Genomic DNA, 22,313 nt, shown 5'->3' on the forward strand with positions numbered 1-22,313 from the left:
CTGAGGCCTCATAGTCGGGCTGCTCAGTCCCTGACCTTTTCCTTTCTTATCAAAGCATATTGAAATGTGTGATATGAGAAAGAGTGCATTTGAGTGAAGTGGAAAGAATGACATAGTGGGAGATTATGGCAGAGACAATGAGACCGACGGCACTTAACCTCTCAGATGTCACTTAAAGGAGGCAATGTCACCTTGTCTTAATTCACTGCTGACCTACAACACACAGCAAGGGATGCTTACAATGGCATGTAACACGACATACAATGGGGGTGACGGCTGCATTTAAGGTTTTATTCGAGGACAAAAATTTCACACAGAACAATGTTTTGTCATTCAGACATTGAAGATGTTGTTATGAATCACTCGGGGCACAAACATGGCCTGGAGATAAACAGTACAGTACGGTGATAACTTAGATGTCTAAGTGCTGCTCCAAAGGATGTGTTGGTTACATATTCTCCTGCGGCATAAAACTCAATGTTCACCTCGGAGATGCAGCAACTTAGCTCAGCACCATTGTTTACCACGGACTATTCAGTTACGAGTCGCATGGTGAGGTTAGAAACTTGACAAAAGCATGACAGAGTTGTGCGATGGACCAAGGGAAACTAAGGAACGCAGCCCACTTGATTCCTCTTGAGTCAGACATACTGGTACCATGAATGGAGAGCTTGGAAAAAGTAACTTCAGAGCCTCACTTAATACCCCTTAGCATTTCATGTCATTACAAATACTTTGACAATGACCATATCCTGATTTTCAAAGGGTCCTATATGTGGAGAGTGAATACACAGTCAGAGAAGAAACTTGGCAATTTTCATACAATTGCAAATGCAGCAGCAGCAGTACATACTGCGGCTAGATTACATTGGTACAGAGAGTCGAGGTCTCACAGTCAGACTGCTCAGTCCCTGACCTTTCTCATTCTTATAGTTTGCTCCGTGGCCTGATTACTTCAAAGATGGGATCTATCGCTTCTGTTATAAGTAAAAGGGATGGAAATTTACAGACATGAAAAAAAAGCTGTATCTGCATGTTCACTGGAAGAAGCACAGCTAGTACAACATCTTTGAGAAAGTGATGCATTTTAAATTATGTGGGGATTTGATTTATAATTTGTGAACAACAATTAAGATATCAGCTACTGTCTTCAAACTAGCCACATGACTATGCAAATAATAGCAAAGTAAAACATCATATAGCAGAATAAAAGCAGATGCAGTGCTAGTCCTCTCATGAGTCAGATTTTTCTCCACAGGTGTTACTGCACTAATTCGAGCCGGCCATGATGATGCTGTCCTCTGTAATTTCCTTTTAGCTGTGGTGAATTTCACAGGTTCATACTGCTCATCTGCCTCGAGGCCTTTGCACTGCTCTCTCTTATCTCTGCGCCACGCCTAACAACACAATCCACTAAGAAAAAAAGAAAAGAAAAGAAAGCTCAAACCAAAATGGGGGGTGAAATCTTAACTCATTAATAATTTATTGAATCAATCAGCCAATGAGTTAATGGAAACAGAATTTGCCTTTTAAAGAAACACACATCCTTATCTCCAACCACGTTCACTATAATAATCTAGAATTAGACTGATCAGATAAATAAGTTGCATGATAGTGAATAGGTAAATTCCCATCCCTGCATGCCCAGAGTCTTATACAAAATTAAAATTAGACTTTTAGACGGGTGTGGATAAGGTCAAATGGGTGAAAATGTATGATGAGATAATGTTGAATGGCTAGTTGGGCATATCAGATGTGCAACACAATGAAAATAACATTCAGTAATGAAGACGGGAGCAGATAATTATTATGATGGACAAATTTGTGCCAAATGCTTGCTCGACATCCTCTGATTAGTTCTCGTTTTAGCTGAAACCACGGAAGAAGAGGATGTCTGGGTCCTGGGGAGGAGAAGAGCAGGGTGCAAATGAAGTGAAGTTTGTAGATGCAAATGATGTGAACTGAAGGCATGCCAGGGGACTGACCGTGTCACCAATGGGCTGCATGCTACAGGTATCGGACAGCATGCAGGAGAGACGAAAAAGACAGTTCGATGGAAAAATACGTTTAAAAAAAAAAAAGAGAGAGACCAATACCATGTGATGTTAGGATTTTAAAAGAAAATGAGACAGCATGATGACAACAAGACACCTGCAAACAGTCATGAATGCTTCCATCTCACCACAGCCCAATCACAGACAAGACGGCATGCTGGAACCGAGAGAAAAAGAGTCGCAGGCACAAAAGAAAAACAATTTGCCATCAGTCACATTTTCACAGTAAACGACAATAGTTGGTTTTACACGAACAGCGTAATGAAGAAAATTGCGAGTATAGATTGACAGAGGCCGGTCTCAAATGTACTGAAAAAATACCGTATACGCCTTTGACAGTGCCTAACTATCCAGAAAAAAAAACATCTAAGAGAACTTGTCGATAAAGAGGCATTTAACCTGTTTTACAGACAAAATTGGATTCCATTATTTTTTTATGTTTTAACATGCAACTAGTGAATTCTGATGTGTTTAGATGTGGTGTGAAGAGTGACTTCTGAGACTGTACTTTTGTTTTGTTAGGCAAATATAACGTTGGGTGTCTTGCAGCCAATGAGTTTGAACCCACTTGTGATCACTGCTCCTTTTTCCTAATACAGCATTTTAAGATTTCCTCTCTTGCCATCAGTTAAAAAAGGGCACAAATAAGTATCATGTAGGGATTGTAATTCTTATTAATGGGAATACCAACTGACAGGACATTGCCAGATTTTAAGGGTGGCATCTTTTTCCACGCTGAGGTACTGGTTTAAAAAACAAACAAAACAAAACAAAAAACTCCACACATCCACCTTGTAATGTTTCATAAAGCATATACGGTAGTCTTCACGCTTAAACTGGGATAAGCACCAGGGTTATGATATTTGGCTTTAGTAAGCTCCTTCACTGAAAAATACAATGTTTGTAGATTTGCACAAAAAATCGTGGCTATATTAGCATTTCTTATCAAATCACTCTGTATGTATCTTAAAAAATGTGTTAAATGCATTTCATTATGCAAATAACAAATGTAAATTAGATTTTAATATCTTAAGATGAATTGTTTAAATCCACTTTTACTTCTGCATCTTATTCCCTCCCTTTGTTGATGCACAAATAAGTTGCATGGTATGGTACCACCAACAGTTTAATGCTGTGAACGTGCACTCTTGTGCAGGTGCACGACTGTGTACCTTTAACTGAATTTCATGTAAAATGTGCCGAGTATCCCTTTAATAGAGGTCTGCCGAGCAATCACATTTATGTAAACAAACATAAAGAGAGCATTGGCGAACCGTCACTTAATAAAAATATATCAAGACAATCAGCTTTAAAAAAAAAAGAAAGAAAGAAAGAGAAAATCAGCCAACTTGGCATCTACTGCAAGACTATGACACTGTACTAAAAGAGGTTTCAGTTATTTTATCCATCCCCTGTAGCTGTAACACACAACTAGTCAGCCACTTGCCAGACAAGAGTTATTCTGAGACACGTTTTTTCCCCCCCCTTCCACACAATGAAATATGGATAAGAGTGGCGGGGATAGTGGGCAGCTGTCAACAAATTCCACAGCTTCCCGCCACCACTGATCAATCAGTCCCATATCTGAACCACAACAGTCCTGACCCGCTGGCTAGAGCTGACATTAATCCTAAACCTTCCAGTCAGTGTGGAGGAATGACAGGACACAACGTGGTGGTGGAAGCGAATGCTGATACAGGCTCTAACAAGGAAAGGTGCTGATGCTAATGAGTGTATCTGTTCGCTCTTTAACAAGCCCGCATCGTTTTATGTCCTAATTTACAGTGAGCTGTGTCTCAGGGGTGCGGGATAATGAGCTGGCCCGGGATTCCCAGGGCAGCAGCTTGTGTAACCCACCTCATGCAGGGGACACTCACTCCCACCAAGTGTAAGTGAGAGACAGAGAGGGAGACAGACAGTAGCAGAGGGAACAGGAAGGACATATTCAATGTCTGCAGGAGAGAGAGAGGGGTGGGGGGGTGGGAGGGGAGGAGGATGGGGAGGTGGGCACATGTCATTCCTGCTTGATATGCTTGTTTGTACACACCGATCATTGAATCGCTGCAACCAAGTGGGATAAGCTTGTGCTCTGTGACGATCTGACCTTGGGCAACAAGAACACTCACAGAACGAGGAAATAGAGAGGGGAGACATGGTGGGCGGAGGAGAAAAACAATCTTTAGAGAAGAAAGCATACATATTGTTGCATTTCATTCTGATCTGATGATCTATGAACGTCGCCCTTCCCGTACTTTCCCTATGTTCAATCACATTTTTCCCTTATTTTTGCAGATCAACACTGAAAACCTGGCTCCTGGTGCACTCCAAACCAAATTAGCAAATGTGGAGCTCAGTGACCTCAGTGTAGAGACTATCCACACAGAGTATGCGGTGTGCCCTACCACCCCCACCTCTTACTGCTGTGTCTGCATGGCTGCATTAGTCAAGCTCAAATGGGTTTTTCCGCCATGCGAAGCAGAGCATGACATGCGCTAAACAATGGCAGGCAGATGACGAGCCAGCTCCATTTGATGATGGCCTCTGCCGACGTGGGCACTTTTTTTTTTTGATGTGGAGGAGTATAAGGGCAGCTTGATTCATTAGGGGTGCACAGGTGGCCCGGGATCTAATGAGTGACGACTGTGTAGCTGTAACACGCAAAGTCTCAAAGGAGGATGTGCATGCTAAAAAAAAAAGAAGAAGCTTGTTTTCAATAGGGGATTCGCTTTTTCTTAATTTTTATGAAACTGTGCTTTTCCCAGTATGTTTAACTCAGAGAATAAAATGCTAGGCAACAGGAAGGGTTCCCAAAGCAACAGATGGGACATTACAATACTGAACAGTTGACACAGTGTCAGTGGTCGTTAGCTTTAATTTGCCATAATGTGAATTTACATTTGCTGCATATGTCTTTTCTTATTGCATCATGACTAAACATCTTGCAAGTCAAAAGTGTTACATGCTTTTATTTATTACAATTAAAAAAAGCTGTCATCATCATTGATTAAATAAATAAATGGACACTGACTATTTCTGCCAATTAACTTTCAGAGGTCTGTGAGAATATACTGCTAGTGTTTCTTATCAGTCTCAGCTATTAACACTGCCCCCCTCTGGCTAGTTGGCTGCCTGATTAAGACAGTGCTTTAGCACTTGACCAGTCAGATACTGAGCACAAAGAGAAAACTACTGTATAGTATAAGCAACATTTTGTTCCATATCTAAGAGCAGATATCCCCCAAGTAATTCATAATAATAATAATAATGTTTTATGTCATTAGGCAGTGTTACCAGTTCAGTAAAACAGTAAAAACAACAAATGTCAAACTGCATTAAAATCTAACTTGGCTCCAGTATGTTTTAATATGAACCAGGATTATGGCTTTAAATATAGTTTGTTTTAGCATGCTAGTCAACTCATCTCAGGGGCCACAACAATTCAAATTGTACCTGATCTATTAACTGCTTGCCACTGAGCACCGTTTGAACGTTTGACCTTCTAACACAGCTCATGACATTATGTTGACATTTAAAGTAATCCCTCCCACGGTTCTTAATCCCAGTGGCCGTGGACTGCCCTGACCCATCCTCTGAGCTCAAGCCCCTAACGTCGTGCACTCGCCAGCCACACACTGACAGGAAAGGCAGCAAGACAAACACAACTCCTGATACCCAGACAAGCCAACAACACCGACCAGCGCTGTGCTTTAGAGGGCTCATGGGGCTCAAAACATGCAGCGATGAAAGGGCTTGTTAATTATCATACACACATACTGAAGCTTTAAACCACACGCTGAGATTCAAAGTGTAACATGAGGACAGCCCCTGTTTGTATAACCATTACAAATGACTCATGCATAGCAGCATAGATTCACCATCTCAACACCCGCTCATTTGGTAACACTTGCAGCAGTTCTTGAGGTTGCAATGATTAAACATATTGTGTTAAATACACAATTGAAAAAACATTGTTTAACCATATTAACAGCAAAATAAAGATGTTTCTTTCCACTAGATGTGGCACCAGGCCGCCACCGCCGACCAAAACCCGGCTACAGCTCCGACCTCCCTCAGGCCACGACCTCCACCTCCACTCAACAAGTACTAAATTAGTCAAACAGGTGTTACTTGGTCCAGTGAAAGCGACCACTAAACACACATGGCAAAACATTTTATAATACTAAACAAAGAGTGGACAAAAAACAGTCTGGCCACAACCACCAGGACAGGTTAGCACCATTAGCACGGCCGTGACTCGCTCCACGGCAACGACAGCTGCACGCTGCCTAGCAACGCCAACCGCAGCAACCAGGTTAGCTAATGCTAACACGACTGTCGGTCAGCTAAAGTTATTCCATGTTTCTTTTGTAATTTCGCATAATATCGTAATACCAGTCACTGCCCAAACGCCAGTGAAAACAGACATGTAAGTTAACATTGTGTGTTATCAAGTTACTTACTCGACTAGCTGCTGGCAACGAGCACCGGTAAAAACCTCTACACTTTGAGGTGTGGCCCCGGTCCACGGCTGACCACGGTAAAACTGGTAGTCCTGGAGGCTAGTCCGCTCCTGTCCTGTTCTCATCTCTGTGTACGTGGGGGTGAAGGACCTTTTTCCAACCTTTTCCCTTTTCTAACTATAACATTTCTGCTGGACCAAAACTGGTTAAGGAAGACCGCTGTCACCTGTACACGATTTGCACCGCGCGCCATGTTGCGTGTGGGCGGGGCCATGAACCCGGAAGCGACTCACATGCACTAACATGCACGCGCTACCAGACTGGCTACCACTTCTACCCTAACTTTGAAAACAGTTATGTCTTTCACAATTGGTCATATTTTTCCATATTTTTTTTTTTAATTTTTCTTTTTAAGATTTGGGTATCTAGTCGGGTATTTAACTCTGGGACTCAAGTGTAGCCTACTGGTCAAACATGAGACATGAAGTAGAGCTAACATGAGGACTGCCACGAGGAGATTTATTGTACACTTAATTTTACCTCTTTAACATAATGATAAAGCAATAAAATTACTCCAATACAGAGAAGAAATACAGTCGCCGCTATCTTTGCAGCATGTGTCTAGCATCATGTGATAACAAAGAAATAAAGCTTGTACTGCATACATGTAGGCATACCTAATCTTTTTCTGATATTTGTGAGTTTGTTTTCATCCTTAGTTCTTACTGCAGATACACTTATCATAGTTTCAATTCAGTTGTACAAATCCAGCCTTGTAAACTGCATTGTTTTGTTTTTGATGTTTGTGTGTGTGTGTGTGTGTGTGTGTGTGTGTGTGTGTGAGAGAGAGAGAGAGAGAGAATTGTAGAAAGTTTCAGTAGTCCAACAAGCCGAAACAGTAAAAAGTGATGAAATGAGAAGTACAAGATGACAACCCATTTATTTAGTAATACATTCTGCAAACTAGAAATTTTATTCAAACTTCAAAGGCTAAAAAATGAAAGAAAGGAAGGAAGAAGGGGGAAATTTTTTAAGGAGCAAGGAGAGAAATGCATCAATTCACAAGCAAGGAATGCAATTTGTTCAATCAACAACACAAATAGTACAATTTAGTTCAGGGAACAAAGCTTTTTTAAACATTTTCCTTTTTTGCCATTCATTTGGAGCTAGAACATAATACAAAATATACAGTTATTGAACTTTGTAAAATCACTCACAGAGGCCTCTGAGAAGCATTTGAATAAACATTGACAATACTTATCTACAGCACTCTAAAGCTATTCTTGAATGTAATCATAAATATAGCAGACATGAATGTATGTATGCACATTTTGAATGCTTACGAGGTTACCATGTTAAAACACTTGCATTTGTTAAAAGTATGACATCATCTGCAGTGGAAAGTTTAATAAGCTTTCAAGACCGAAATCCAATAAGGTAAAAGATCAAAAGAAAGAAAAAAAAGCATACAAACCAGCAATGGTTGAAAAGTTGTACCTTGTGACAACCAGGACAAAGTCACTTTGTTGATAGCTTAAGTACCCTAACATGGAGACAGTTTTAATCTTTTACGAGAGTAACGTCAGCAGCATTACTCCTCCTCATAGTGTTTTGTTGAACAAGTACTTTAGGGGGCAACATGAGATTGGGTAAGGCAAATTGGTGAGCTTATTTATGAGCTGAAAAAGGTCAGCAAAGTGAGGCTCAGGTCACCCTGCAAGGGGATGAATAAACCGCCACTGCGAGGGGTCACACAGTAAACGCCACCACTGAGGTACATCAATATGTACAAGAGGGCGCAAGCGTTCAAAATCTCTTCAACTTCTGCCAGGTAGTTCTCCGTACAAGAATATACAGGATGCATTCCAGGCAACCAAAGGTAACTCTGTAAATAGCTTTATATTCTTTTTTTTTTCTACAATAACAATTTTCTGGAAAAAAAAGAAGCTGATTATAGATATGATCAGTGCATATGACTTGTCATTTAGTCACACCTATTTTCTCACATCTTACATTTCTAAGATGAACTCTCAACAATTCTAGATTTGAGCTAAAAGTGAGCATCACACAAGTGGACAAAGTTGGTGAGATTAGACAGGTGAGCGTCTGAGTGCACTATTTGTGAGGGGTGGATCAGTTTACACGACAAGGCCAATAGTGTTCCTATAGCAACTAAAATTTCTCATTTACGGTAGTCACTTAAATCATCACTTGTCTTTTTTTTTATCACCAGCACTATTCAGTCCAATACTGTACATGAGCAGAGCCTTACTCCACTCAAATAGCTCAGTGTTAAAATCATAAGTCGCAGGGGAGAGCTGTGTAAAAACGGCTCTGATTAAAGTTTGGATCTACATAACATGACACAAAAACACTTCCTATAAATGTTATGAGGTATTTCAGTTCATGAAAAATTAACACAAGGAGAATAGGTGCTTTTTTTTTCCTTCTTTTTTTTTTTTTTTCTTTTTAGGGGTGGGTCATTTTTTGTTGGGGACTGGGAAGCAACAGGGAACATTGGATTTTTCTTCCACATAAATAATATAAACACCCAGAGGTGACAAATCACAGCCAAGTCACTGTCAATATTTGCTATCATTCCAGCTACAGTCATTTTTTATTTAAAAAAAATAATTAAATGTTAAATTCTACATTTTTGATTCTGTGGGATAAAATCTAACACTGGGAAATAAACTAACCAGCATCATTTAAGGGCCACATAATAAATTGTACAATTTCTAGGACAAAATACAGGACAGTCCAGGGGATCACGCATATCAATGGCCTCAAAATGCAAGGAAATATGTTTGTTCTTTATTAAGCTTGAAAAAAAAAGGCATGAAATGTTGCTTAAACGTCATCAACATCTACCAGAGTCGCAACAAGCAGCTGGGTGCTGAAAACTGTTTGATAAGAGAGACATTTAGTGCACTCGCTTAACAAATACAGGTAGTGCAGCACAACATAAGAGTTTACAGATGAAATTTAAACCGATTACCTAAATTAAAGAGAGAAAAAAACAAACGCATTTTCATACTCACTGGATTAGGTTTCTGTTTTACATGATGTGAGTACAGTAGTAAGGGTAAGTAAATCAGAAAGATGTGACTTTAAAGACTTTTTACTGTTCAGTCTTCTTTTTTTGTTATTTTTGCTTTTTTGTGGGAAAAAAATAATCAGTGAAACCATATTTTCATGCAAACACAAAGAAATCAATTTCCCTCATTTGACATGTTTACAGTCGGGTTAGCTACAACATTTAAATCTACTCTTTACTACTGTTATTCATGTTTTTTTGGAGGACCACTGTTTAAAGGTACCCTATGGAGTTTCCACTGTGAAAACACAGGTTTACATTCTACATTGCTTACAACATTGTCTTTAAGGCCATCAAACATTTCAATACCTCACATAATATGTCAAAGGCTTTTTGTTTTGAAGCCTGCACTTTTTGCATCATCTTACAGTTTCATTGTCTGTAACTGGTTCAGTGGCAACTCTGTGCCAAGTTACCATGACACCACCTGTTGATGCACACATCACTGCCTCCTGCAGCCAGCACAAGTGTGTTTCATGTCACCCCATGTGCTTGTCCTGTGCGTTTGTCCTTGTGCACATGCTAGTAGTGCGGAAATCTGCTCATCGAAACATTTCTCTACAGCACCACAAGTGGTCAATGCTCCACAGAGTACCTTTAAAAACTAACAGGAACAAAAAATAAAATCAAAATAAAGTCGCTCTCTAACATCTTAATACTTTTAACATCTTTTGCAGGGTTACAACTGGGCTCTCCTTTATATTATTACTTCTTGTAATATAGACTTCTCAATTACAAATTCTGAGTGGTCTTTGGCCTTTTTGCCACAAAAGCATACAAGGAAGCAGCTAATTTAGGATTACAGTCAAAGTTAAACTTTGCACTTTGTTAAAGATTTAGGATTGTCATTTTGATAAATGGATTACAAATTTAGTACTAATACACATCACATAAATTAAACCATCAGTGTTGATCAGAGGGACATCAAAGTGATTAGAGGAAACTTTTGTTTGCAATGACACAAAAAATTTAACTAAGCATCCCAAGAAAAACCAGAATCACATTTTGTCCATGGCAAAAGAAACTAACTCAAGCAATACGATTTATTCCTTGAAAGTTTAAGTCAAAAATATATACATACATAAATTTCCAACAATGCAATTTTAGACAAAAAAAATGGCAGAAAATAAATCTGAAATAAAACCATTTCTCTTCAAGAAATATATCTAATGTGTGTGTTAGATACAGGTATAGTCAGTGACTATTCATCTTTTCAAGGGGGGAATCAATGGGGGAAAAATGAACCCACAGATCATACACTATAGCAGCAAACTGTATTGTGCTCTGGCTTGTGACGGTGTTAGGGAGGGTTTTAAGCAGAGCAAACCCCATGGGAATAAAAAGGTGCTATACAACCATAAGGACTCATTGCAGTTAGTGAATTTGTTCTTGGTTTGAAAGTCCAAATAAAGCGCGAGTGGGGAAAAAAAGATAGCTTTGTAAGTTTTGGAGTCAAGAGTTTCTCCTGTCTTATAACTAGTAATGGGTGGTTTTCTAAAATAAAAATAAAAAAAACAGTCAGTGCTTAAACTGTTCACATCAGCCAAATTATCAAATGTTAAAGGACAAAGCTAAAAATCTATCTGTACCATGTACAAAAGCTGAATATCATGGGAAAAAAAAAACTTGGCATAGGCTGTCATAAAGCTGAAACAACTGATCATAAATCATATGGCACCCACAGTGGGCACTGGTAACAATGAATGTTTAGAAAGCAGTATTACAATATGACACACTAGATGTGTAAATTAGTCGAGACTTGACTAGCTGCAAACCATTGTACACCATGGGTAAATTGAACTACTTGTGTCATCTCAGATTACTGTATAGTTCTGATATATAGCTTGAAGTTGTTCAAATAGCGTAACAGCATGTAAACTCTGTTATCCAAAGCTTTTTGGAATAAGTAGTAGTGAGAACCTGTGTTGGGTTGATATGGAACAATGGCTGAAAGAAAAGGCAGGCAATGGGTAAGCACTGGGCAATTCCCTTAAGCTCCAGCCTCGTCTGTCGTCTGAACCACCTCAGCAAATTTGAATTAGAGTCGCACATACAGATCTGCCTTTACACTAACATACGTGCGCACATACATACACACAAGCACCCACGCACGCTTGCAAGTATCTATCCGCACAGACAAACGTGTTAACAGGGGTATTTTTTTCATCAGACGCCTCAAAGAAATGAAAAAGATTTTTTTTTTCTTTTTTTTTTTGCTTCACACTTCCAAACTGAGAAACACTTTGCCATTATTATTTGAGCATGTACAGAAAACCACTTACAAAAATAAAATACAATAAAAAAAGCACAGGGAGAAAAATAATTAGGATTTAAATGGTTTTGATATAGAGAGCTTACTGTGCTGTCAACTATACAATTTACCCGTTTCTTAAAGGAGCATAGACTAACTGAAAAAAAGAAGAAGAAACGAACGAAAGAAAGAAAAGTAAAAGCGCAGAGACATTGTGCCTGGAGGACAAGCAGTAATATCCACTGAACAGACATTTGTTAGAATTCCAGAAGAGCAGGAAAAGGCAGATAGTGCATAAAAGGTTCTCTTTTTCATTTCTTTCATTTTTTAACTTAAAATCAAGCTGCATTAAATACAGGCTGTTTGTACAGGACAATTGCACTTCACAAAAACAGAAATATACAAACACACACAAGGAAATGTGAATCAAATTAATTACAGCAAAAAATTGTACTACTTAAGCTGATTATTTAACAAAAAAAGAAAGAAAACCTTGCGGACTCACTTGTTATGGATTACTTTAGAGGAGAGTATTTAGGTGGGTGAACATAAATGGGAGACAAGACGGTGAGGATCCTGAACTCCAGAGTGGACTGGTGCTGCACTATTCCAGGTTTGTGTGCATGCAACTCCTCTTCCTCCTCCTCCTCCTCCTCCTCCTCCTCCCATGAAATTCCCTTCTTAGAAACCAAAAGCTCAGAGTGACGGCGAGACAGACTGCTGAGCTGAGCTGCTGTGGGTCTTGAGAGGATGGTGGTTTGTAAACTCTATGCTGTGTTAGTGGTAGGAGGTTGTGTTACCACATGTCGTCTGTGGATGCAGAGTCCTTAATAAGAGAGGAGAGGAAGGAAAAACCCTTCAGACTCTGACTCTACATCCATGAGATCTCTATCAAGAGCTGGACAGGTATAAGCATGTACGACACAAACTGATAGATAATAATAATAATAATGATAATAATAATAATAATAATAATAATAATAGTCATCCAGGAGTTTACGGCGATACTTATTTCAACACCATTAACACCCCAACATCTGTGATGCTGGAGATAACAGTATATTTTTCCAAATGTACTGTTATTTCATAATGCAGCATTGATTAAGTGATCAAGTATACAACACAGCTATATAGTATATCACCATCTTGTTGTGTATCATGGTTAACTTAACTCATAACAAAAAGCTATTAAGTATAATTCAAGTCTACATTTTTGAAACAACTATTCTTTAGGCTGATGATCCTGTACACTATCTGGAGCAAACTCTTCCATCTATCTCTGAATGGTGGAAATTATTTACATGTCACATTATGCTGAAATGTGACAGACTGGGCTGAGGACATGATGAACAAATAAAAAAGCCCATATGGCACATGCCGGACATAAGAACTGGACTCAGGCTATTTAGATATATACCAAATGAATGATGACACGCACAGGATGAAGACTGTGTTTGGTTTGTTAGGAGGTGTCTATGTAATTTGCCATAGGTACTACGACAAATATAAACTTTGCGTTGTAACATCAAATGTATAAATATACCATTTTAAGACCTACATATTAAAAGCTTAAGCATGTCCTTGTTATAGCTGCTATTATTTTAACCCTAACAATCCTGTTAGCCAGTCCTGAGGAGATGTTTCAGGAATGGAGTAGTATAAACTAAAATAAACCTCATCAAATGCTTTTATTGTGCAAATATGCTCTCTGTGCAACGGTCGGGCCCGACAGCGTGAGTGGGTGCATCGCATATGAGAGTGAAAAGTTGCAGCAAATATGAGAAATTATTTGGACGCACTGGTGCAACTGACTCATGTTTCAGAAAGCCAGATTAGCGAGATAGAGAAGTTTCAGGAGGTCTCCAAGTTAAACTGTCATTTTCATTATATAAACCCACCATCGCAAACCAGTCTTTGGGATGTGTTAGGCTCAACGTTATTCTATATATACCAGGCGCACTGGTGTACTACGACATATCAAGGTAAGTGTCAGATCAGCCTTGGTATCCACAGATTCCTAATACGTAGTTGTGTCCAAAAGTCTGAGACCAATTTTGTTAAGACCTATGAATAATCATGGGTAACAAAAAATGTTGGTTTTGCCAAATCTAAGAAAATACTGGAACGAAAAAAACAAACAACAAAAAAAAAAGATAGAATTGCACCTCCCTACACTGTGCCAGACAAAAACACCTCACAGCTTCCCTGCATTCAGGCCACTATTTTTCTCACTATTACTATTTATCATTTAAAATATAGGCCTATACCTTGATTTTACATTCAAACAACCTGTATAACAACGTACTAAAGTACTATAACTCCCAACTTCAAGAGATGTTTAGATTTTTTTTGTCAAAGTAAAATACTTCATGTTGTTTGTGTGTCGTCGTTATTATTGTACAAAAATGCTTTTGGAATTTGTGAGGCTTTTATCCACAAGTTTGAACGTCATCTATGGTCAAAACCGGAAGCCGGTTTTGCATTTCCAGTGGAATTGTACGTTTACGTTTCCATGGTTTTCAGTCGTTGTCATAGTTGTGGTAAATGCATGGATCTATTAACGCTGGCTTTTAACACGGATGTCATTTTGTGTGATATCCATTGTTAAAAGCATTTACCGCAACTACCGAAACCATGGAAACGTAAACATAAAATTCCACCAGAAGAGCAAAACCGGCACACGTTCGGAAAAAGGTGGATACTGTAAGAGATTTTTATGACAAGAAATTCTCCCTAAAGACAAGCAAAAAAAATTGAAAAACGTGAAGCAGATTTTGCATAGGTTTGGTTTGAAAGCAGGATAATGTCTTGGGTGACATAAAAGTAATAAGAGACGTCTCAGACTAGGTCCTCCCGATATTTAATGTCACTATTATGATTGCTGCTAGTAATTAAATGGCCCACATGGTCGATTCTTTAGGTAGTAGCTTCTGTTTTGTGTTTACACTTGTTGTGAATCACTGATTAAAAAATAACCCTTCTGAATTCCAGCAAAAACTCCAGGCAGCTGTAAAATTTCGGTGTAGGCATAATTATTACCCTCAGAGGTAATTAAATATATCTACCATAGAGTCTCCAAGGTTAGTCACAGATGAGTATCAGAAATTGTATTCACCTGGACTGACCCATTGCTGAATGGCACTGTATGCAGTCTGTATGCAGCTGTGTTTGTGATTACACCTGACATCCTTTTCTTGTGGAGATTTAGTTACATGTTGTGCTTTTCCACAACAGTGACCAGAATGACGCTTTGTTAACACGTTTTACTATATAATGTTACACTTTTGACATGGCATTGACATGACATTTCTGTATTACATGGTGCTACAATACAAATTCATAAAGGGCAATTAGGATTTCTTTGCCACGATAAGGGTTCACATCTAAGGAATATTTTATATACTCTGCCAAAAATGACCTACTTAAGTGAAGGTCTGGTTCCAGGAACTGAGAGACAGACTGGGCTGGATGGAAACATCCAGGGAAGAACATGTCAGATAATCTCCTCAGTGTTGTAATTTTATCAAGCACTGTGACTAACTGAGTAACCAGGCTAGAAGGACAGGTTGGACCACAACACCAAGGGCGAATCAGACAGAGCAACAGATGAGAGCTATGATCAAAGATGTCACCAGGGGAATTTGAAAAAAAAAAAATACACAAAGCTTGATGACAGGAAATCAGTTATTTGAAAAGAAGGCACAAAGACTGAGAGCTCAGTTCAAAAAGAGTCTGCGGTGTGATGATAAAACCACAGAAGTCTTCAGTCAACACTACACTACATGTACGTGACCTGACGTTATCACTAATGTTGAACTTGGCCACCAATTCTAAATATACATACAACCTAATATTAGTGATTTAAAAAAAAAACATAGGACACTATAGGTGTAACAGTGCAGGCACCTCACTAACATATGATGCACTGCATTTTGAATAATAAAAAATATATATTTATTTTAAATTATCTTTGTAGTAGTACTCTTTGTATCTATTTTGATGATTTCAAAGACTTACAAGCAACAACAATAATGTTAAAGTTGTTTGGTGCCTGAGCCAGACTTCAAATTTAAATTTCATTAGGAATTATTGTAATATTTTTCAGAGAGATGACACAGATGTGTCCAAGGAGACCTGAAGGTTGAAATGCTGCCGAAGGTGGATCAAATTACTACTCAGTTAAAAGGCAGAATACAGTCACAAATGCTGTATATGGTTTCTCAAGAGCCGCTTTCAATTAATTTGCAAACATTTCAAAGAACCTAATTTCACATTCTACCATGAAAAGCTTTGTGTTGACTGGTGGCAAACGAAACCTCAATGTAGCCCATTTTGTATTTAAGCTGCACCACATAATACAGACAAGTCAAGGGTCTGATGACGTTCTAAAGGTATCCTAATTTCAAAACTAATTCAGTTTGTGAAAGTAATTCAAAAAGTCCATCATACAAACATGAAACACTGAAACAAAATGCCAATTTTTCATGGTCAAGGACAAGATGAGATGCACGATTATATAGCTGAGCCAGTGAACTCATCTGATGAAATTTTTAAAGCACGATATCTGACTAGACAAGGGCGCCGTCTTTGTGGTCTGTTTGTATACAAAGGACTAATGAGCAATGCTCCTTTAAAATCAGTGCGTAAGAGAATGCAGTTTTTATTCCATCCACACAAACAGCCGATAGTTTCACTTATTAGATCTTTCCTCTTTGATTTAATGAGCAGTAATTATTGAAATCAGCTCATGTGGTGTGAGACTGAGCCTTTTTTGGCACAGGACCTGCAATGCACTCATGGTCCTTTGTCAAAATTAAAGCAAGCTTTGTAACTCAAGAATCACTATCATTATTTAAGAAAAACAATTGGACCATTTTCTGCTGGTTTCACGCACACAGAAACATTTTTAAATTGTAGTATTACAACAACCAGTGCTTAAATCACTTTTCTCAGTTTTCTTTTGTTTTGTTTTTAGATTCACATAAACCGGGCAGAAGGCATACAAATGCCCATGATGGGTCAGTATGCCATCGCATTTTGAATAAATCTCCCTTGGCAACAGGCCTTGGTCTTCGTCCCATCTTGTTGAATACTTCTAACATGCATGAAATTGGTTAAAACTTGCTTGTCACACATCAACAAGCATGCATACCCCACAACAAAGCACACCTACTGGGAGTTAAAGACAAGCTGAGATACTTACTGTGTCATCACTTCGGTAGGGGTTGAGTTTGTTGTACACCGCTTCAATAACACTTCGTCTGAGGGAAAGAAATAGTATATAAACATTACATGTTAGTTTACAGAGGAAGATTAGCCACGACTTGGTGATATCATCGATGTCAGTTCTAACCACAACGTCAACTCACTTGCTTGCCAACTCTCCTCCAGGGGGGAGGTTAGGGATGCTCTCAGATGCTAACGTTCGCATAACATGGACCAAATCCGGGACACCTTCATCCCCTTGCTTTTTGATGATCTCTGTTAGAAAACAAAACAATATTGTTTTGCATCATTTTACAAGAAATGTAAAAGAGTTCTTCTACAAAAGTTTGTTCATGTGCATCTATGACTGAATGTGTAGTGGAGGAATATTCTGATTTAAACGTACTTAATGCTTGATGTCTAATCTTAGGTATAATAAAGTGAGGCTGGGTTTCCTTATGATAGAAGTGATCCTCTATGATAGAATAGGAAAAGAAACTGTGCTATATTTCAAATGTGATGTTATTGTATCAGAACATGAAGCAGAGACAGTAAGTCATGTGTGTTTGTAGTGGAAGAGGGATCCCTCTTCTATGTCTCTTCCTTAGGTTTCTTAATAGGGAGTGTCTTCTCATGTATCAAGGGTGTAAGAATAGAGGGTCTTGTATGTTGTGCAGTCTTTAAAGCTCAGAATGTAAAGCATAAAATATCAACAAGAGAAAGGATTTTATTTTACTTTATTGTACTAAGTACTTTTTCCAAATTGCCAAGTCACAACTGAACAAAGAGTGTTAATTTTCAAGACTAAAAATGGCATTAGTGTGCACTGCAACACTCAACGTCACCCAAATGGCTTGTAGTAATGAATTACTTGCTTCTGAAGCCTCTGCAGTGTACGTACGCCAGAAAACATTTAATATTCCTCCAACAGAGGAGGATTTTAGATTGAATATTTGCAAAAATGAATTGTGCCGATGAAATTGTCATTATTACTTCTGAATATGTAGAGAGAGACTGAACATTGCAGCTGTTGGTGTGCATCTCCACCTTCTCTCCAGCATGACTATAATATACATACCATAAAGACTTTATCATAATCAGTGTAAACTGTTGCTAAAACCTGTCTGAGATCTAAGGCATGATCTTATTGAAGTAGATGACACATTTTAAAGATTTCCATCAGCTTTGCCCAATGAATCAGGCCACAATACACTAAAGTATAAGAATTAGTTTAAATACTTAAATCATACTAAGTAAGGTGTTTTGTGCTTCCTGACAACTGTGGATGTTGTGTACCCATAAGTCGCAGGCTTTTGGATCCCCTGACTGGGCACACAACTCTGACGTATAAACACTTCCTAACTCTTCTTTTAGAGTTGATGTTATTGAGGCAACCAACCATAATAAAAGAAAAATAAGAGAAATGTAGGGTTTACATTTTAAAAAAAGCAGAATAGCAGAAGTAAAAGGAAAACACATTATTACGTCCAAGCCCCAGTTTTAACGGTGGTCTGTGAAACAAAACATAATTTTTCTCTCCTACCTTCTACTCTGGCCTCCAGGTATTTATCCAGCTCAGCCTCCCGTTTAACTGCTTCTGGTGATACCTTTGGGGCCCCAGGAAAGCAGATTAACACAACACTCATATTGTCCCGGCTTCCCTGTAGAAAATTAAGAAAAAACATTGAGTTCATTTAAATTAAATAACCATGACACCAAAACAGAGTGTAAAACAAAATGTTACTGGTTTTGCAGACATGCCATACCTTGTACAAGCAGGTGTCAACAATTTCATTGCTGACTCTTTCAAGATCATCTGTCACCTCTAGCCTTGACCTGACAAAGTCACACAGTTCCTCATTGGCCATGACATCCCAGATGCCATCACAAGCTAGTATAATGAATTCATCTTCCCCTTCGTTTCTCTCGATTGCATAAACTTCTGGCTCGGGAGAAACAAGCTGCTCTGTAGGGCCTTTTCCATGCACACACTTGTAGTCGAAGTCTCCCAGAGCCCGAGAGACAGCTAGGGACCCGTTAACTCTCTGGATCATGACTGAGCCACCGGCGTTCTGGATCCTTTCCTTCTCCAGGGGGTTGCTGGGTTTGTGATCCTGTGTGAAGAAGTGCACCGCTCCACCCCGGCTGAGGAGCCCCCTTGAGTCGCCACAGTTGATAAAATAGATCTGGCTTGGAGCAATCATCACCCCCACTGCGGTAGAGCCACTGCGGTCCACGCCGTGCTTCTTCTCGGAGATGGTTCGCATGTGTTCGTCGATCTGCAGAAATCCTGTGCGGATCCCAGTCTTCACACAGTCGACAGGGGGGTCGTCCTGCAGAGCACTCTGGAAGTCTGCGTTGCTGGTGATGTGCTCCAGCAGGTGCTCACAGCAGTACTTGGCCACCTGAGAGCCGGCATGCCCATCATAAACAGCAAAGAATGACCAGAGGTCGAGGCTATGAGGCAGACCAATTACTGCTGTGTGTGCATCTTCCATCTCCACCCGCCAACCCTGCATGCTGCTGAGGCCATACTTCAGGCTGTTACCCTCACCGTGGGAATTATATTTTTCCATCTTTGGTTTGTCCAGAAATGCACCCATTGTGTCCCTCTTAAAACCTGTAACACAAATTTGAAAGAGAGAGAGAAAAAAAAAACAGTTTTCAATACAAAAACTTGAAGTGTTTAACACAATCAAAAATTTTAAATTTTGAGGCATTATTCAGTTTCTAATGGTGTTATTATGTAAATGATAATCTAAACCTTTTTTTTTTTTAAATGTCTGCTTCTACACAGAGAGGCAGGATTTTGTTTATTAACTAGGTTAAATCAGAACACCCTCCATCCATTTGTGGCAAATGATTAGCATCTTGGAGCTGAGTTCAGGCCCCATGCTCTGGTCTAAAAATAGTAGACCTGTGCACACATTTTTTACTAGGCTACATATTAGGAACACTGCTAGTGTGGGATCAAATTGAAACGCCCTTAAACCACTGGCTGATCAAGTTTGGCGTGAATCGCTCATGACACCCTTAAAGTTATTTAGTCGTGTTTTGAACAGGGCGCTGACCAGCTGCATCTCCCTGACCTTCGCAGTGCACAACACTTCAACCATGTTAGCTGGTGAGGTGATATTAGTTTGAGCTGCTGTCGTTACATGCATGCACAGCTAACGCTAGCTTACCGACTGACCAGTTACTCGATAAACACAACACAACACTATTTCGTGAGGTCTGACAAATCCAACATGAAGTCAACGTTGTGATGAGGCGATTTACACCATGAACCTGCTCAGTGGGAGCTGCTTTAGCTCTTGGATTGACGCGAAATAAGTGGGCTCTAACAGCAGACGCCTAAACCACAACCCAAATAAACAAACAGCCTTGCCTAGTTGCGGGCCCTGACCCTTGTCCCTCACAGCTAACTTTGACAGGCCTCCCTCTGCCATGATCTGCTAACGTAACGCTGAGCCAAGGAGAAACCCTCGGCCTTGCTAACGTACCGTGGCTACATGCTAATTTAGCCGAGGCAGCTAAGTAACACACCGTTTCCTCCCTCGCAGCTGCGGACTCAAGAGTAAACACTTCATTACTTACCAAATTTTCAAAATACCGGTTGACAGCAACGGAAGCTGCGACACTGACCAGGACTGACTGGCCGTAGTGCACAACCGACGAAACTACGAGGAGGAGGGGAGGGGGGAGTGCGGCGGTTCAGCTAGGCTAGCTAGCCAGTTAGCTCCCAGCGAGCAATCGTCACTCAAAGCTCAGTTCATATAAATAAACGGTGTACGTGCGGAGGTCCCTCTTGGCGAACGCCCGTGTTGCATCACATTATCTCAGCGATCTTAAAGGATTTTTTGCTAGGAGATTTCTTAGTAAATTTGTTGGGCCGGAGCTTTTGAGTGGCCAAGCCAGGGGGGGAAGCTGAAACGTCTGTCCCAGCCTCTCTCCACTTGACAGCTTGACAGCCTGCTAGCTACCGTTAGCTCCGGAGCAGCACAGAGCCGCTGGGACAGGACCCGGATGTTGCAGGTTGCGTACTCGAAAACATGACATCATCCCTGAAGAGTTGTGAGTTGTGGCCGGTTGTGGCTGCTCTGGCAACTACACAGAGCCGAGGGCACGCACAATATATTATAGGCTATCTATGTATACAGGTGCATCTCAATACATTAGAATATAATGGAAGAGTTTATTTATGTCAGTAATTCATTACATAGATCCATTACACACTGAATGAAACATTTCATGTGTTCATTTATTTAATTTATTTTAATTGTAATGATTATGGCCTACATTTATTAAAGACCAACACAGTATCTCAAAAAAAAAAAAAGAAGCATTTTTATTATGGAAATGTTGGCCATCTGAAAAGTATGTCCATCTTTATGCACTCTATAACTGGTTGGGTCTATTTGACTTGAACTACTGAAAATGGACTTGTCCATGATATTCTGAATTATTGAGATGCACCTTCCCATCCCAATGTCTGTATTTGGATTGATGTCGCCTTGATTAAAAAAAAGAAAGAAAAGAAATAAAGTAGGCTGCTGCACCTAGACTGATGTGCTTACTGTGCTTTTCTGTCATTTACATAATGAATGGCCCTGTTTTAATTGGCAGAGTTTGCACATGTGATAGATTCAAGTTATTCAAATGCAGAATCATCTGATTATAGATTTTGCATTCCCACTGGCAGAACAGTTTTCCTTTGTCATTCATTTGTTTGCTCTTAGTCCTATCACGCAGGGCTGTGGCAAGTCATTTTATAGAAATTCTGAGGTCATGAGTCCAGGCCACTCTCGGACTCTAAGGCATGTTCATTTATTCTTTGATCTAACTTTAAATATTTTATGTAGCTATGTCTTTTCATTTGGCACAAATATGTAAAAGGAAGAATCAAAAATCTTTATGTTTCCCCAGTTAATCATATGCTAGCTACTGTATAAATATCAATATTATCAGCCTGTCGTAGTTCTTGAGTATAGTGAACATTTCAACATGATGTGTCAAGCCTGTTAACAAACAACCACATGCAGGTTTTAATTCCAGAGTATGAGTTTGGTTACACTTTCCCACAAAAGGACAAACATTACAAATACAGGGGACACAACCAACAGGACAGTCCTTCGGTGGAATGCTAACAAGCATTGTTATCATAATGATCATGTTATTCTGTGGTGTTCAGAATGAGGAAATGGTCGACCTCCACTCATTGCTATTTTTTCTGTGTTTGAATATGC

General features: G+C 39.5%; 1 protein-coding gene across 3 annotated transcripts; it reads right to left on the bottom strand.

Annotated features, from left to right (window-relative positions):
* Positions 1-325: 325 nt before the first annotated feature.
* ppm1aa (protein phosphatase, Mg2+/Mn2+ dependent, 1Aa) lies at positions 326-21,059 on the bottom strand. Of its 3 annotated transcripts, none has more exons than XM_083998342.1 (6): positions 20,665-21,059; positions 18,834-19,687; positions 18,611-18,728; positions 17,232-17,343; positions 17,066-17,123; positions 330-1,901 (listed from the first exon to the last, which is right to left on the bottom strand). In XM_083998342.1, the coding sequence occupies exons 2-6, from the start codon at positions 19,668-19,670 to the stop codon at positions 1,866-1,868; spliced, it is 1,161 nt and encodes a 386-aa protein (XP_083854468.1). In that variant the 5' UTR covers positions 19,671-19,687; positions 20,665-21,059; the 3' UTR covers positions 330-1,865. The 3 variants fall into 3 exon arrangements, with proteins under 3 accessions (XP_083854470.1, XP_083854468.1, XP_083854469.1); XM_083998343.1 differs by lacking the exon at positions 330-1,901 and adding an exon at positions 9,942-12,688 and having other exon boundaries at positions 20,665-21,056; XM_083998344.1 differs by lacking the exon at positions 20,665-21,059 and having other exon boundaries at positions 326-1,901; positions 18,834-19,682.
* Positions 21,060-22,313: the final 1,254 nt, after the last annotated feature.

Source organism: Trachurus trachurus (genome assembly GCF_905171665.1).
Source record: "Trachurus trachurus genome assembly, chromosome: 22".
Lineage (NCBI taxonomy): Eukaryota > Metazoa > Chordata > Actinopteri > Carangiformes > Carangidae > Trachurus > Trachurus trachurus.